The sequence below is a fragment of the Oncorhynchus clarkii genome, unplaced genomic scaffold (genome assembly GCF_045791955.1).
Source record: "Oncorhynchus clarkii lewisi isolate Uvic-CL-2024 unplaced genomic scaffold, UVic_Ocla_1.0 unplaced_contig_12320_pilon_pilon, whole genome shotgun sequence".
Classification (NCBI taxonomy): domain Eukaryota; kingdom Metazoa; phylum Chordata; class Actinopteri; order Salmoniformes; family Salmonidae; genus Oncorhynchus; species Oncorhynchus clarkii.
Window position 1 is genome coordinate 205,781 of NW_027261085.1, and position 18,763 is coordinate 224,543.

Genomic DNA, 18,763 nt, shown 5'->3' on the forward strand with positions numbered 1-18,763 from the left:
CTGACTTGCCTGGTTAAATAAAGGTCAAATAAATAATAAATGGTTGTGAGGTCTGCAGTCCACTCACCAACCAAGAATTCACAAAATGGGACAAAGACCCAATTGACACTCTGCATGCAGAGTTCTGGCAGAATACCTGACCACTGTGACTGACCCTAAACAGAGAGTACACAGCGGCAGAATACCTGACCACTGTGACTGACCCTAAACAGAGAGTACACAGCGGCAGAATACCTGACCACTGTGACTGACTCAAACAGAGAGTACACAGTGGCAGAATACCTGACCACTGTGACTGACCCTAAACAGAGAGTACACAGCGGCAGAATACCTGACCACTGTGACTGACCCTAAACAGAGAGTACACAGCGGCAGAATACCTGACCACTGTGACTGACCCTAAACAGAGAGTACACAGCGGCAGAATACCTGACCACTGTGACTGACCCTAAACAGAGAGTACACAGTGGCAGAATACCTGACCACTGTGACTGACCCTAAACAGAGAGTACACAGCGGCAGAATACCTGACCACTGTGACTGACCCTAAACAGAGAGTACACAGCGGCAGAATACCTGACCACTGTGACTGACCCTAAACAGAGAGTACACAGCGGCAGAATACCTGACCACTGTGACTGACCCTAAACAGAGAGTACACAGTGGCAGAATACCTGACCACTGTGACTGACCCTAAACAGAGAGTACACAGCGGCAGAATACCTGACCACTGTGACTGACCCTAAACAGAGAGTACACAGCGGCAGAATACCTGACCACTGTGACTGACCCTAAACAGAGAGTACACAGCGGCAGAATACCTGACCACTGTGACTGACCCTAAACAGAGAGTACACAGTGGCAGAATACCTGACCACTGTGACTGACCCTAAACAGAGAGTACACAGCGGCAGAATACCTGACCACTGTGACTGACTCAAACTATGTACAGACTCAGTACAGACTCAGTGAGCATAGCCTTGCTATTGAGAAAGGCCGCCGTAGGCAGACATGGCTCTCAAGAGAAGACCGGCTATGTGCACACTGCCCACAAAATGAGGTGGAAACTGAGCTGCACTTCCTAACCTCCTGCCAAATGTATGACCACATTAGAGACACATATTTCCCTCAGATTACACAGATCCACAAAGAATTTGAAAACAAATCGAGCATTGATAAACTCCCGTATCTGTTAGGCGAAATACTGCAGTGTGCAAAAAATATTTGTGGCCCGCGAAAAGGGAAACCAGTGAAGAACAAACACCATTGTAAATACAACCCATATTTGTCTGTTAATTTATTTTCCCTTTTGTACTTGAACTATTTGCACATTGTTACAACACTGTAGATAATATAACATTTGAAATGTCTATATTCGTTTAACTTTGGTGAGTGTAATGTTCACTGATGGGTTTCACTTGTTTATTTCACTTTTTAATTATTATCTACTTCACTTGTTTTGGCGACGCAAACATATGTTTCCCATGGCAACAACGCCCTTTGAATTGAATTGACAAGTAGAGAGAAAGAGCGACAGAGAGAGATGATTAGATTGAGAGACTGACAGAGAGAGACAGGCCATGTTCCCAACCAGAGGAGAGATAGATACAGGAAGTGACACCACAACTAGCCGGTCTTTTATTTAGCCTGCGACAACCATGTGTGCAGCGGAGTGTGGTGTGTATTCGTGCAGAGAGGAAACGAGCAGTAACCACACACACTGCTGACTATGCAGGGCACTGCAGGGCTCTACTTCCAGACAGCCTTCTCATAGCAGCTCATCACATTCTTCAGTCAGTCTGTTGGTCTGCAGTCTACTTCAGCTTTCGTCAATACATTTCTGTTTGGTGTGTTCTCTACTCAAAACATTACCCTAGTAATAAACCCTCTCTGCTGGGCTATGCTACAGAGATAGGGAAACATCCTAGATGACTAGGGAAACATCCTAGATGACTAGGGAAACATCCTAGATGACATGGGAAACATCCTAGATGACTAGGGAAACATCCTAGATGACTAGGGAAACATCCTAGATGACTAGGGAAACATCCTAGATGACATGGGAAACATCCTAGATGACATGGGAAACATCCTAGATGACATGGGAAACATCCCAGATGACATGGGAAACATCCTAGATGACATGGGAAACATCCTAGATGACATGGGAAACATCCTAGATGACATGGGAAACATCCTAGATGACATGGGAAACATCCTAGATGACATGGGAAACATCCTAGATGACTAGGGAAACATCCTAGATGACTAGGGAAACATCCTAGATGACTAGGGAAACATCCTAGATGACATGGGAAACATCCTAGATGACATGGGAAACATCCTAGATGACATGGGAAACATCCTAGATGACTAGGGAAACATCCTAGATGACATGGGACACATCCTAGATGACTAGGGAAACATCCTAGATGACTAGGGAAACATCCTAGATGACATGGGAAACATCCTAGATGACATGGGAAACATCCTAGATGACATGGGAAACATCCTAGGTGACTAGGGAAACATCCTAGATGACATGGGAAACATCCTAGATGACTAGGGAAACATCCTAGATGACATGGGAAACATCCTAGATGACATGGGAAACATCCTAGATGACATGGGAAACATCCTAGATGACTAGGGAAACATCCTAGATGACTAGGGAAACATCCTAGATGACATGGGAAACATCCTAGATGACATGGGAAACATCCTAGATGACATGGGAAACATCCTAGATGATGACTAGGGAAACATCCTAGATGACTAGGGAAACATCCTAGATGACATGGGAAACATCCCAGGCCCAGGTGAGGAACTGCCATGAGTTACATCTAATAGCTTGTTTTTTCAGATTGCTAAAACCCATATTATTGGTGTCACTTGTAGTGTTGTCTGTCCTCGGGTCATTGTAAAAAGCCCTTACCCTGCCCTGTAACCAGTGTTGGTAACCTGTGTAAACAGTGTGGTTAAGTGCTTGTGGTGGCATGTAGTGCTATGTAAAGTAGCCGGGAGAAATGGCTTTAAGCCTGGGGAGGAGAGAGGAGAAGAAGACAAGCCTGGCCACAGAGGGAAAGAGGGGACTTTCGTAGTAACCTTAACCTAATTCTCCTAACCTGTTACGTTCATTCTTCTAACCCGTCTGCGTAATTCTCTGAACTTGCTACAAAAAATGTACTTTTGGTGGTAGCTGTGTGGAAGTGGCGTGTTTTTAGGCTGTCCCAGGGAAAGAGATGGGTTAAGGTACAAAGAGAGGGAGGGAAGGTGAGTAGTACGATTCAATCTTAGTCCTGTATTGACTCTTTGCCTGTTTGATGGTTCGTCGGAGGGCATCGCCATTTCTTATAAGCGTCCGGGTTAGTGTCCCTCTCCTTGAAAGCAGCAACTCTACCCTTTAGCTCAGTGCGGATGTTGCCTGTAATCCATGGCTTCTGGTTGGGGTATGTACGTACGGTCACTGTGGGGACGACGCCATCAATACACTTATTGATGAAGCCGGTGACTTGGTATACCCCTCAATGCCATCGGATGAATCCAGGAAAATATTCCAGTCTGTGCTAGCTAAACAGTCCTGTAGCTTTGCATCTGCGTCATCTGACCACTTCCGTATTGAGTGAGTCACTGGTACTTCCTGCTTTAGTTTTTGCTCGTAAGCAGGAGTCTGGAGGATAGAATTATGGTCAGATTCTCCAAATGGAGGACGAGGGAGAGTGTTGTACGTGTCCCTGTGTGTGGTGTGAAGGTGGTCTAGAGGGTTTTTCCCCCTGCTTGCACATTTAACATGCTGATAGAAATGAGTCAAAATGGATTTAAGTTTTACCTAAGTTTAAGTTGTTGGTTTGAAAACATCCTCTAACAGTGTCTGGACTGTACTACATGGTGATGCAATACTGAGATTTTATTGGGATTCCATGTTCGAAACATATTGCTCACTATACAGTGCATTCGAAATGTATTCAGACCCCTTGACTTTTTCCACATTTTGTTACGTTACAGCTCTATTCTTAAATGGATTATTATTATTTTTAAATATCATCAATCGACATACAATATAATAACATAGAAAAAACAGGTTGAGAAAATGTTCCAATTTAATAAAAATACAAAAACAGAAATACCTACACATTTTCCTCCATAATTCTTAAATGGAAGAAGTTGGGAACCACCAAGACTCTTCCTAGAGCCGCCGGGCCAAACGGAGCAATCGGGGGAGAAGGGCCTTGGTCAGGGAGATGACCAAGAACCCGATGGTCACTTTGACAGAGCTCCAGAGTTCCTCTGTGGAGATGGGAGAACCTTCCAGAAGGACAACCATCTCTGCAGCACTCCACCAATCAGGTATTTATGGTAGAGTGGCCAGACCGAAACCACTCCTCAGTGAAAGGCACATGACAGCCTGCCTGGAGTTTGCAAAAAGGAACCTAAAATATTCTCAGGTCTGATGAAACCAAGACTCTCAGGTCTGATGAAACCAAGACTCTCAGGTCTGATGAAACCAAGACTCTCAGGTCTGATGAAACCAAGACTCTCAGGTCTGATGAAACCAAGACTCTCAGGTCTGATGAAACCAAGATTGAACTCTTTGGCTTGAATGCCAGGCGTCATCTCTTCAGGAAACTTGGCACCATCCCTACGGTGAAGCATGGTGGTGGCAGCATCATGCTGTAGGGATGTTTTTCAGCGGCAGGGACTGGGAGACTAGTCAGGATCGAGGGAAAGATGAACGGAGCAAAGAACATGGAAATGTGTTTACTCACAATTTTTTTTAAAGAAGATAGAGAACAAGCGATGAAGGAAACATCTTGGAGTTTTGGTGCAGGTACAGGCAACTAGCGCAAAAATAATATAATGCGATATTGTCAAAACGATAAGATAAGATGTATCGTCAAAAATAAAACCCTATAAGTAACCATTTCTGTTTCCCCCCAATAACGTGTGTGTGTGTTCAGGGTTATTTCTGCAGTATTTATGAAGAGGGACATTGGGGACAGCAGAGACACTGAATAAGTGAACGAATAGTATCTCTCCTCCTCTCGTCTCTCGCTGTCTTTATCTACCTAATCTCATCATGACTAACAATGTCAGTCAGTGGGACACCTGAGAGATCTACCAGCCCTCCACCTCCTCCACCCCAGCCCCTCTCTACCTCCACCCCAGCCCCTCTCTACCTCCACCCCAGCCCCTCTCTACCTCCACCCCAGCCCCTCTCTACCTCCCATCATGGGTGTCAGCAGGTCTAGGCTGTCTTCATGTCACTTAGAGAGTGTCCTGTTGATCTTTCATCGTGGGTGTCAGCAGGTCTAGGCTGTCTTTATGTCACTTAGAGAGTGTCCTGTTGGTCTTCCATCATGGGCGTCAGCAGGTCTAGGCTGTCTTTATGTCACTTAGAGAGTGCAACTTGAGTTTGGGGTCTTGTGGTGTAACTGGAGCTAGCAAGGGAATCAGCCTGATGGAAAACATGCCCACACACACACCCAGGATACCCCACCAGCAAAACCTCAGGCACCTCTGATCGTTGGGGGGGTTGATCAGATGTCCCCTCCCCCTCTTTTCTCCCTCTCCCCCCTCCTCAAACACATTCACCTGGTTGCAGTCCAGAGATGCAGTCCTTCCATGTCATTAAATGCACCGGGCCAGGTAGCTGTGTTGGGTTACACTCACTTTAATGAGCTACACGACCACTACAAAATGGAGGAACACTTTCTGACTGGTAATGCACCCCTTCTTATTTGAACAAGATACCCAGACCCCCCCCCCCCCCAGATAGACCTGCTAGGCAATACAGCAGCACTAGTCTGACAATGAAGAGATGTGAGTTGTTTATGGCTGTGTGTAGCATAGTAGCTAGTGTTGTATTATGTGATAGGCTGGATCCATTCTCTGTCTGTGTGCTGCTCTCTGATCAGCGTAGCATTTCAGAATTGTTTTCATAACCGCTGTTTTATGTAATTCATTACACAGAATTATGTAACTCTGTAACCTCCCACCTCCTGATTTTTAATCGGACTGACTTCCGACACTATCGCTCTCATCTCTCTCTATCTCTCGCTCTCTCTCTTTCTCTCTTTCTCTCTCTCTCTCTCTCTCTCGCTCTTTCTCTCGCTCTCTCTCGCTCTTATCTCTCTCTCTCTGTCTCTCTCTCTTTATCTCTCTCTCTCTCTCTCTCTCTCGCTCTCATCTCGCTCTCATCTCTCTCTCGCTCTCATCTCTCTCTCGCTCTCATCTCTCTCTCTCTCTCTCTCTCTCTCTCTCTCTCTCTCTCTCTCTCTCTCTCTCTCTCTCTCTCTCTCTGCGACTATTGTCAGTATTGACATAATGAAGCCATTCATCCTCTGGTACTTAACCTGTCAGTTGTGTTGCTAGTGTAGTTTACAGCAATACTGTTACTGTACTGTATGTGGTGTAGTTTACAGCAACACTGTTACTGTACTGTATGTGGTGTAGTTTACAGAAGTATTGTTACTGTATGTGGTGTAGTTTACAGCAATACTGTTACTGTACTGTATGTGGTGTAGTTTACAGTAATACTGTTACTGTACTGTATGTGGTGTAGTTTACAGCAACACTGTTACTGTACTGTATGTGGTGTAGTTTACAGAAGTATTGTTACTATACTGTATGTGGTGTAGTTTACAGCAATACTGTTACTGTACTGTACGTGGTGTAGTTTACAGCAATACTGTACATGGTGTAGTTTACAGAAGTATTGTTACAATACTGTACGTGGTGTAGTTTACAGCAGTACATTTATCAGTGCTGCTACTATACTTTGCTGTATGTGGTGTAGTTTACATCAGTACTGTTACTGTACGTGGTGTAGTTTACATCAGTACTGTTACTGTACTGTACGTGGTGTAGTTTACAGCAATACTGTTACTATACTTTGCTGTACTTGGTGTAGTTTACAGCAGGACTGTACTGTACGTGGTGTAGTTTACAGCAGTACTGTCCTGTACTGTACGTGGTGTAGTTTACAGCAGTACTGTTACTATACTTTGCTGTACGTGGTGTAGTTTACAAAGTACTGTTACTGTACGTGGTGTAGTTTAGGCTAATAGTACTGTTACTGTACTGTACTTGGTGTAGTTTACAGCTAGGCTAATAGTGCTGTTCTGTACTGCACGTGGTGTAGTTTACAGCTAGTCTAATAGTGCTGTTCTGTACTGTACATGGTGTAGTTTACAGCTAGGTTAATAGAGCTGTTACTGTACGTGGTGTAGTTTACAGTTAGGCTAATAGTACTGTTACCGTCATGTACGTGGTGTAGTTTACAGCTAGGCTAATAGTGCTGTTACTGTACGTGGTGTAGTTTACAGCTAGGTTAATAGTGCTGTTACTGTACTGTACGTGGTGTAGTTTACAGCTAGGCTAATAGTGCTGTTACTGTACGTGGTGTAGTTTACAGCTAGGCTAATAGTGCTGTTACTGTACGTGGTGTAGTTTACAGCTAGGCTAATAGTACTGTTACTGTACTGTACGTGGTGTAGTTTACAGCTAGGCTAATAGTACTGTTACTGTACGTGGTGTAGTTTCCTGCTAGGCTAATAGTACTGTTACTGTACGTGGTGTAGTTTACAGCTAGGCTAATAGTACTGTTACTGTACTGTACGTGGTGTAGTTTACAGCTAGGCTAATAGTGCTGTTACTGTACTGTATGTGGTGTAGTTTACAGCTAGGCTAATAGTACTGTTACTGTACTGTACGTGGTGTAGTTTACAGCTAGGCTAATAGTACTGTTACTGTACGTGGTGTAGTTTACAGCTAGGCTAATAGTACTGTTACTGTACGTGGTGTAGTTTACAGCTAGGCTAATAGTGCTGTTACTGTACTGGACGTGGTGTAGTTTACAGCTAGGCTAATAGTGCTGTTACTGTACTTGGTGTAGTTTACAGCTAGGCTAATAGTACTGTTACTGTACTGTACAATGTGAGAGGACTTCATAGTCACACTCAGAAATCACAATCAGCACTGTCCACCTGGACAAACATGTAGTTTGATGTTCTGATTTGCCCTGTCCAGACTGATGTTCTGAAACCATAACACAATGATGAGGTAGCTAGACAAGGAGACCACCCTAGCCTGCAGTTAACACCCCAATGGTGTCAGAACAGTTAGAGGCCTGTCCCCTCGTATGGTTCTCTGTCATTTCCACATCTACAATATTGACCTGTTTCACTCAGCAGGGCTCCAACATACACACACTGAACTATGCTGTCCTTGGCTGCAATGGAATCCAGATGGTTTTGATTGGCAGGGACCTGAACACTCCTCAGTCTGGTTCTCTCTCCTTTTCTCCTTTTTAACCCATCCAAGTAGCGGCATGTGGTAGAGATACTGGTGGTTTGATCTCTGGTAGTAAGTCACTGAGGAGAGGCTGAGAGGAGGAGGAGAGGCTGAGAGGAGGAGGAGAGGCTGAGAGGAGGAGGAGAGGCTGAGAGGAGGAGGAGAGGCTGAGAGGAGGAGGAGGAGGAGCAGCTGAGAGGAGGAGCAGCTGAGAGGAGGAGGAGGCTGAGAGGAGGAGGAGGCTGAGAGGAGGAGGAGGGTGAGAGACTGAGGAGGAGGGTGAGAGACTGAGAGGAGGAGGAGAGGCTGAGAGGAGGAGGAGGAGCAGCTGAGAGGAGGAGGGGGAGGAGAGGCCGTAGTGGACCTGTAGGTTTTACCTCCAACCCTGTTCCTGGAGAGATACCTTCCTGTAGGTTTTAACTCCAACCCTGTTCCTGGAGAGATACCTTCCTGTAGGTTTTAACTCCAACCCTGTTCCTGGAGAGATAGCCTTTTGTAGGTTTTAACTCCAACCCTGTTCCTGGAGAGAGAGCCTCCTGTAGGTTTTAACTCCAACCCTGTTCCTGGAGAGATAGCCTCCTGTAGGTTTTAACTCCAACCCTGTTCCTGGAGAGATAGCCTTCTGTAGGTTTTAACTCCAACCCTGTTCCCAGCCTTCTGTAGGTTTTAACTCCAACCCTGTTCCTGGAGAGATACCTTCCTGTAGGTTTTAACTCCAACCCTGTTCCTGGAGAGATACCTTCCTGTAGGTTTTAACTCCAACCCTGTTCCTGGAGAGATAGCCTTTTGTAGGTTTTAACTCCAACCCTGTTCCTGGAGAGAGAGCCTCCTGTAGGTTTTAACTCCAACCCTGTTCCTGGAGAGATAGCCTTCTGTAGGTTTTAACTCCAACCCTGTTCCCAGCCTTCTGTAGGTTTTAACTCCAACCCTGTTCCTGGAGAGATAGCCTTCTGTAGGGGGTAAGAGGTTCAGGAATCTATTTTTATGTTCCCCCAGCGCCCAGTTTGTTATTCTGCCCTGACCTACTTACAGGTCCACTGAGAGACTGGTTGAGAGTCCCAAACGGTACCCTATTCCCTATATAGTGTACTACTTTTAAACAGAGCCCTATGGACCCTGGTCAAAAGTAGTGCACTATATAGGGGAATTGAGTGCCATTTGGACCTCAAGCTGAAAGGTTTAGACCAGAGGAGTGAACATCCTATTATTGAAGCCCTTTTCATGGTGTCTTTCACTCTGTCTCTGCTTCTCTGTAAAGGCACTGTGAGGCTGTGACACAGATCTACCTCCATTTTAGGTTAGTTAAGCAGAAATGACCCCAACACCTAATCTGATAGTGAGGTGGTAGATGCTCAGCCTGCCCTATGGCCCTGCTCAGGTACCTACACACAGACAGTTTGTAGAAGTCATTTCAGACAGATCTAGCTCAGAGAGGCCCAGCTCCTAACCTCTCATCAGCAGCAGATATTCAGATATTTATAATGGCAAAGGGGGAGACCTAGTCAACTGAATGGCTTCAACTGAAATGCGTCTTCCTCATTTAACCCTCTGAATCAGAGAGGTTTGGGGGGCTGCCTTAATCCACGTCTTCAGCGCCCGGGGAACAGTGGGTGGGCACAGTTAACTGCCTGGTTCAGGGGAACAGTGGGTGAACTGCCTGGTTCAGGGGAACAGTGGGTGAACTGCCTGGTTCAGGGGAACAGTGGGTGGGCACAGTTAACTGCCTGGTTCAGGGGAACAGTGGGTGAACTGCCTGGTTCAGGGGAACAGTGGGTGGGCACAGTTAACTGCCTGGTTCAGGGGAACAGTGGGTGAACTGCCTGGTTCAGGGGAACAGTGGGTGAACTACCTGGTTCAGGGGAACAGTGGGTGAACTGCCTGGTTCAGGGGAACAGTGGGTGAACTGCCTGGTTCAGGGGAACAGTGGGTGAACTGCCTGGTTCAGGGGAACAGTGGGTGGGCACAGTTAACTGCCTGGTTCAGGGGAACAGTGGGTGAACTGCCTGGTTCAGGGGAACAGTGGGTGAACTGCCTGGTTCAGGGGAACAGTGGGTGGGCACAGTTAACTGCCTGGTTCAGGGGAACAGTGGGTTAACTGCCTGGTTCAGGGGAACAGTGGGTGAACTGCCTGGTTCAGGGGAACAGTGGGTGGGCACAGTTAACTGCCTGGTTCAGGGTAACAGTGGGTGAACTGCCTGGTTCAGGGGAACAGTGGGTGAACTGCCTGGTTCAGGGGAACAGTGGGTGGGCACAGTTAACTGCCTGGTTCAGGGGAACAGTGGGTGAACTGCCTGGTTCAGGGGAACAGTGGGTGAACTGCCTTGTTCAGGGGAACAGTGGGTGGGCACAGTTAACTGCCTGGTTCAGGGGAACAGTGGGTGAACTGCCTGGTTCAGGGGAACAGTGGGTGAACTGCCTGGTTCAGGGGAACAGTGGGTGAACTGCCTTGTTCAGGGGAACAGTGGGTTAACTACCTTGCTCAGGGGAACAGTGGGTTAACTGCCTTGTTCAGGGGAACAGTGGGTTAACTGCCTTGTTCAGGGGAACAGTGGGTGAACTGCCTTGTTCAGGGGAACAGTGGGTTAACTACCTTGCTCAGGGGAACAGTGGGTTAACTGCCTTGTTCAGGGGAACAGTGGGTGAACTGCCTGGTTCAGGGGAACAGTGGGTGAACTGCCTGGTTCAGGGGAACAGTGGGTTAACTGCCTTGTTCAGGGGAACAGTGGGTTAACTGCCTTGTTCAGGGGAACAGTGGGTTAACTGCCTGGTTCAGGGGAACAGTGGGTTAACTGCCTTGTTCAGGGGAACAGTGGGTGAACTGCCTGGTTCAGGGGAACAGTGGGTTAACTGCCTTGCTCAGGGGAACAGTGGGTTAACTGCCTGGTTCAGGGGAACAGTGGGTTAACTGCCTGGTTCAGGGGAACAGTGGGTGAACTGCCTTGTTCAGGGGAACAGTGGGTTAACTGCCTTGTTCAGGGGCTGAAGGACAGATTTTTACCTTGTCAGCTCAGGGATTGGATCCAGCAACCTTTGGGTTACTAGGTGTCCCCTTTCCCAGTAATATTGATTAATATTTAGCCCAAACTGTGACTGAATGAGTTGACCTGAAGGTAACCCAGAATGAACATTTTGTGTAATTTGGTCAGATTACATCATCAATCCACAAGAGATTAACCTGAAGGTAACCCAGAATGAACATTTTGTGTAATTTGGTCAGATTACATCGTCAATCCTCAAGAGATTAACCTGAAGGTAACCCAGAATTAACATTTTGTGTAATTTGGTCAGATTACATCGTCAATCCACAAGAGATTAACCTGAAGGTAACCCAGAATTAACATTTTGTGTAATTTGGTCAGATTACATCGTCAATCCTCAAGAGATTAACCTGAAGGTAACCCAGAATTAACATTTTGTGTAATTTGGTCAGATTACATCGTCAATCCACAAGAGATTAACCTGAAGGTAACCCAGAATTAACATTTTGTGTAATTTGGTCAGATTACATCGTCAATCCTCAAGAGATTAACCTGAAGGTAACCCAGAATTAACATTTTGTGTAATTTGGTCAGATTACATCGTCAATCCACAAGAGATTAACCTGACGGTAACCCAGAATTAACATTTTGTGTAATTTGGTCAGATTACATCGTCAATCCTCAAGAGATTAACCTGAAGGTAACCCAGAATTAACATTTTGTGTAATTTGGTCAGATTACATCGTCAATCCTCAAGAGATTAACCTGAAGGTAACCCAGAATTAACATTTTGTGTAATTTGGTCAGATTACATCGTCAATCCACAAGAGATTAACCTGAAGGTAACCCAGAATTAACATTTTGTGTAATTTGGTCAGATTACATCGTCAATCCTCAAGAGATTAACCTGAAGGTAACCCAGAATTAACATTTTGTGTAATTTGGTCAGATTACATCGTCAATCCACAAGAGATTAACCTGAAGGTAACCCAGAATTAACATTTTGTGTAATTTGGTCAGATTACATCGTCAATCCACAAGAGATTAACCTGAAGGTAACCCAGAATGAACATTTTGTGTAATTTGGTCAGATTACATCGTCAATCCACAAGAGATTAACCTGAAGGTAACCCAGAATGAACATTTTGTGTAATTTGGTCAGATTACATCGTCAATCCTCAAGAGATTAACCTGAAGGTAACCCAGAATTAACATTTTGTGTAATTTGGTCAGATTACATCGTCAATCCTCAAGAGATTAACCTGAAGGTAACCCAGAATGAACATTTTGTGTAATTTGGTCAGATTACATCGTCAATCCACAAGAGATTAACCTGAAGGTAACCCAGAATGAACATTTTGTGTAATTTGGTCAGATTACATCGTCAATCCTCAAGAGATTAACCTGAAGGTAACCCAGAATGAACATTTTGTGTAATTTGGTCAGATTACATCGTCAATCCTCAAGAGATTAACCTGAAGGTAACCCAGAATGAACATTTTGTGTAATTTGGTCAGATTACATCGTCAATCCTCAAGAGATTAACCTGAAGGTAACCCAGAATGAACATTTTGTGTAATTTGGTCAGATTACATCGTCAATCCTCAAGAGATTAACCTGAAGGTAGTCTTTATGGATACTGCTGTTATTTGTTTTGAGTGAGATATGAGGGGATGTGCTGTACACACACACACACACACACACACACACACACACACACACACACACACACACACAACTGGTCTCTGCTGAATCACACACACTACTAGTACACACACATGCCTGGTCTCTGCTCCAGTGTGTGTGTGTGTGTGTGTTCTAGCAAGACTCCTCAACATAACAGGAGATGTTTTTGGGAACGCTCCTCGTGAACCGTCCAGGTTTTTCTGGCTAGTCTAGTTTCTATGTAAACTGAGTAACAATTTTCCTGTATAGTTATCTGGATGACGCTGTGGAACATTGATGTGTGTGTGTGTGTGTGTGTGTGTGTGTGTGTGTGTGTGTGTGTGTGTGTGTGTGTGTGTGTGTGTGATTGCTTGGCCCATGCAGTGTTGTCACTAAGGAGTAGCTAGGTCTAATCTTACTGTGATTATAGTAACTAACCAGCAGCTTTAGACAACTCCAAAAAAGCTGAGGAGGTTGTTGTTGACTGGCTGTACCAGAGCCATGATAGTCTACATACAGGCTGGCTGTACCAGAGCCATGGTAGTCTACATACAGGCTGGCTGTACCAGAGCCATGACAGTCTACATACAGACAAGTGAATAATGACTGGTTGTACCAGAGCCATGACAGTCTACATAATGACTGGTTGTACCAGAGCCATGACAGTCTACATACAGGCTGGCTGTACCAGAGCCATGACAGTCTACATACAGACTGGTGAATAATGACTGGTTGTACCAGAGCCATGACAGTCTACATACAGACTGGCTGTACCAGAGCCATGACAGTCTACATACAGGCTGGCTGTACCAGAGCCATGACAGTCTACATACAGACAAGTGAATAATGACTGGTTGTACCAGAGCCATGACAGTCTACATACAGACTGGCTGTACCAGAGCCATGACAGTCTACATACAGGCTGGCTGTACCAGAGCCATGACAGTCTACATACAGACTGGTTGTACCAGAGCCATGACAGTCTACATACAGACTGGTTGTACCAGAGCCATGACAGTCTACATACAGACTGGCTGTACCAGAGCCATGACAGTCTACATACAGGCTGGCTGTACCAGAGCAATGACAGTCTACATACAGGCTGGCTGTACCAGAGCCATGACAGTCTACATACAGGCTGGCTGTACCAGAGCCATGACAGTCTACATACAGACTGGTTGTACCAGAGCCATGACAGTCTACATACAGACTGGTTGTACCAGAGCCATGACAGTCTACATACAGACTGGTTGTACCAGAGCCATGACAGTCTACATACAGACTGGTGAATAATGACTGGTTGGGGATTTTAGTTTATGTTTTGATTAATCCAGCAGGAGTGAAAACCAACATGCAACACAGACATCACGTAGGGATTTTTTTCTGAGCAGACTAAAAACACAAACATTGAATTATGACGTTTAATCTCTTTTTAAAGCAACCGTATCATTTCTGGATGGAAGGGGGCTTAGCTAGAGAGAACAGGCAATGACCTGAAATACTGGGAATCACATTCAGATTCAGCCCAGCTAGCCTAACTCCTCAACGATCCGTATTTTCTGTCTCGCTGTCTCTCAACACTCCTTCAGCGAGGACCTCATAAAATGTAAAAACACTCATCACAGAATAAGTGAAAAGCCTTCTGCTCGCGGACCGGAGTGTCCAATCAGTGTGTGTGAATTCCTGTTCATCTATGTGAATGTGTGGGACAGTGTGAGAGAGTGTTTGACTGTGTTAATGGAGCTACAGACTACAGGCTGAAGTCCTCCTCTGTCTGACAACACATTATATAAATATTAGCTCTCTGTCTTGCATTTATGAGGCCAGTAAACATGTTCCTCACACACCAGGAACGTATTTCTCCCAACGTTATAATGAAACGCTGCCTCTCGGTCCCAAAACACACGTTTTCTGGAGACTTGTGGGACGAGTGCTGATGATGTCACACACTTTATGCACTTTCGGTAAACAGATGGCGTCCAGACTGAGGAGAAATGCTCACACAATGCATCCCAGACCACCCCCCCTGAAGTGGTCAGACAGATCTGAACACAATCACACCACAAAGTGACTTTTGTGCGTCGAGACCAGTCTTTTCAATGTGATCTTCGTATTCAGATAGGAGAAGTCGCATGTAAGTGTCAAGTGTAGACACGACCAGAGAGACCTCTGTGATCTCAGTTTAAGATGCTACAGTCTCTCTTGTTCTATTAGCTCTGCTGGCTCACTGTGATGCTATAGTCTCTCTTGTTCTATTAGCTCTGCTGGCTCACTGTGATGCTATAGTCTCTCTTGTTCTATTAGCTCTGCTGGCTCACTTTGATGCTATAGTCTCTCTTGTTCTATTAGCCCTGCTGGCTCACTGTGATGCTACAGTCTCTCTTGTTCTATTAGCCCTGCTGGCTCACTGTGATGCTACAGTCTCTCTTGTTCTATTAGCTCTGCTGGCTCACTGTGATGCTACATTCTCTCTTGTTCTATTAGCCCTGCTGGCTCACTGTGTGATGCTACAGTCTCTCTTGTTCTATTAGCCCTGCTGGCTCACTGTGTGATGCTACAGTCTCTCTTGTTCTATTAGCTCTGCTGGCTCACTGTGATGCTACAGTCTCTCTTGTTCTATTAGCCCTGCTGGCTCACTGTGATGCTACAGTCTCTCTTGTTCTATTAGCCTTGCTGGCTCACTGTGTGATGCTACAGTCTCTCTTGTTCTATTAGCTCTGCTGGCTCACTGTGTGATGCTACAGTCTCTCTTGTTCTATTAGCTCTGCTGGCTCACTGTGTGATGCTACAGTCTCTCTTGTTCTATTAGCTCTGCTGGCTCACTGTGTGATGCTACAGTCTCTTGTTCTATTAGCTCTGCTGGCTCACTGTGTGATGCTACAGTCTCTCTTGTTCTATTAGCTCTGCTGGTTCACTGTGATGCTACAGTCTCTCTTGTTCTATTAGCTCTGCTGGTTCACTGTGATGCTATAGTCTCTCTTGTTCTATTAGCTCTGCTGGCTCACTGTGATGCTACAGTCTCTCTTGTTCTATTAGCTCTGCTGGTTCACTGTGATGCTACAGTCTCTCTTGTTCTATTAGCTCTGCTGGTTCACTGTGATGCTATAGTCTCTCTTGTTCTATTAGCTCTGCTGGCTCACTGTGATGCTACAGTCTCTCTTGTTCTATTAGCTCTGCTGGTTCACTGTGATGCTACAGTCTCTCTTGTTCTATTAGCTCTGCTGGTTCACTGTGATGCTATAGTCTCTCTTGTTCTATTAGCTCTGCTGGTTCACTGTGATGCTACAGTCTCTCTTGTTCTATTAGCTCTGCTGGCTCACTGTGATGCTACAGTCTCGCTTGTTCTATTGGTGGCTGGCTCACTGTGTGGCATGATAGATATAAACAGCTCTGTTCTGTTTATTCCTCCTGAACAGGATGCCAGGTGCCGCCTGGGGACTAGGTGTCGACCTCATATGTCATCACTACAGATCACTGTGATCTGATTCTCTAGCGTCAGTCTATCTACCTCTCAAAGCTCGGTTCTTAAGCCGCAAAGACATGGAAGCTGTGTGTTTTGAAGTGGAGGATCTGCTTTTGATGTCGTTGCCAGGTGCGCGCGCACACACACACACACACACACACACACACACACACACAGAGAAATAGAGCAGAAGGATTGGACTGGGAGGAGCATCCTAGCAACAGTGTAATCAGTCAGGAATGAGACTTCTCTTTAAGAAAAACAGACATTTCCTCCTAGCTATAAATAGTCTCTGTGAGAAATAGTATTTATATTCTAGGAACACCACTTTCCTCCTGGACCACGACAGTTCTATGGAGGGAAACCAACTGCCGTCAGACCTGGGAAATAACGTTTGTTTTCTTCCTAGTAACTCTGCTGCGCTTGACTACGCTTGCCTGGTGAAATATAATAGTCCCAGAAGTGCCAACCCCTTACACCGCCCATCTAGCACACGATGCCAGGCTCAATCAAACGCTGAAGGTGGAAAAAGACTCAGCACAGAATGTGTGTGTGCTGAATGAGATGGGGTGTCACACACACCCAGCTATTGTGCAGAGCCAGAAGACAAAACAAGAAGGCCCCACCCAGAAACATATGCTCATCAAATAAAGACTTGAAATGTCCAAGTGTACTTAAAAACATCGTAGTGTACTTAAAAACATCGTAGTGTACTTAAAAACATCGTAGTGTACTTAAAAACATCGTAGTGTACTTAAAAACATAAAAACATCGTAGTGTACTTAAAAACATCGTAGTGTACTTAAAAACGTCCAGATGTACTTGAAACCCTTGAGCAGGGTTTCCCAAACTCAACACTGTCAGATGGAATCTGTTGAGAGAGACTGACTCCCCTTCACATAACAGCCCATCTGTTTAGAGAGAGAGACTGACTCCCCTTTACATAACAGCCCATCTGTTTAGAGAGAGAGACTGACTCCCCTTCACATAACAGCCCATCTGTTTAGAGAGAGACTGACTCCCCTTCACATAACAGCCCATCTGTTTAGAGAGAGACTGACTCCCCTTCACATAACAGCCCATCTGTTTAGAGAGAGAGACTGACTCCCCTTCACATAACAGCCCATCTGTTTAGAGAGAGAGACTGACTCCCCTTTACATAACAGCCCATCTGTTTAGAGAGAGAGACTAACTCCCCTTCACATAACAGCCCATCTGTTTAGAGAGAGAGACTGACTCCCCTTCACATAACAACCCATCTGTTTAGAGAGAGAGACTGACTCCCCTTCACATAACAGCCCATCTGTTTAGAGAGAGAGACTGACTCCCCTTCACAGAACAGCCCATCTGTTTAGAGAGAGAGAGACTGACTCCCCTTCACAGAACAGCCCATCTGTTTAGAGAGAGAGAGACTGACTCCCCTTCACAGAACAGCCCATCTGTTTAGAGAGCGAGACTGACTCCCCTTCACATAACAGCCCATCTGTTGAGAGAGAGAGACTGACTTAACTCCCCTCAGTCTGAGCTCTGACCAGACCAGCTCCTCTGCTGACCGCTCTGTGTGTCTGGTATTGAATATGAATAGGATGGTGGCAGCAACACAGCACCGCCAGCTTCCTAATTAGCTTCTCTACTTCGTGTGTGTGTGTATATGTCGCGAGAGCCAAGGTACTGTCAAGAGAGACTGCCTGTTCTTCTCAAAGGCTCGCCCCACTATTAATGAGGTGTGTGGTGTGTGGTGTGTGTGTGTGTGATGTCACAGAGCATGACACACCTGCCCAGCAGGTAGAGGCTTTAAAAGCTATGCGGAGCAACACAGACTCCTCATTGACTGATCTCTCTCTCTCTCTCTCGTTCTCTCCGTTTTACAGCCTAAAATGCCCCAGCTGGTGACCTCTGACATGTAAATGGCGTCCAAAGTCAGAGATGCTGTGGTGTGGTACCAGAAGAAGGTAAGAATCCTCTTGTTTCTGTTGTATTTACCTTTGATTGCTTGATTCCTTCCAACAGGATCCCGTGTCTATTTTACCTCAGAGGAGTGAAGAGAGAGAAAATTCACACTGTTGACGGACAGACGGACAGACAGAGAGACAGAGACAGTTAGTTGGTGGTTTTGATAGGGTTACCTGCTGTTAATAGACTGACAGACAGTTGGTGGTTTTGATAGGGTTACCTGCTGTTAATAGACAGACAGTTGGTGGTTTTGATAGGGGTTACCTGCTGTTAATAGACTGACAGACAGTTGGTGGTTTTGATAGGGTTACCTGCTGTTAATAGACTGACAGACTGACAGACAGTTGGTGGTTTTGATAGGGTTACCTGTCGTTTCAGTTTGAGTTTAGACCAGTGTCATTTTATGACTGTT

At 45.5% G+C, this 18,763-nt stretch overlaps 1 protein-coding gene across 14 annotated transcripts in view; it reads left to right on the forward strand.

The window, feature by feature from the left end:
- LOC139404702 (protein PHTF2-like) overlaps nucleotides 1-18,763 on the forward strand; it is a 111,705-nt gene that overhangs the window by 32,586 nt on the left and 60,356 nt on the right. For 12 of the 14 annotated variants that reach the window (XM_071147316.1, XM_071147317.1, XM_071147320.1 and 9 more), the window contains exon 2: nucleotides 18,270-18,350. In XM_071147316.1, the coding sequence (XP_071003417.1) occupies nucleotides 18,306-18,350 (45 nt within the window). In that variant the 5' untranslated portion in view covers nucleotides 18,270-18,305. Of the gene's footprint in view, nucleotides 1-16,351; nucleotides 16,528-18,269; nucleotides 18,351-18,763 lie in introns of those variants that run through there. The other 2 variants (XM_071147321.1, XM_071147324.1) reach the window with 1 other exon arrangement.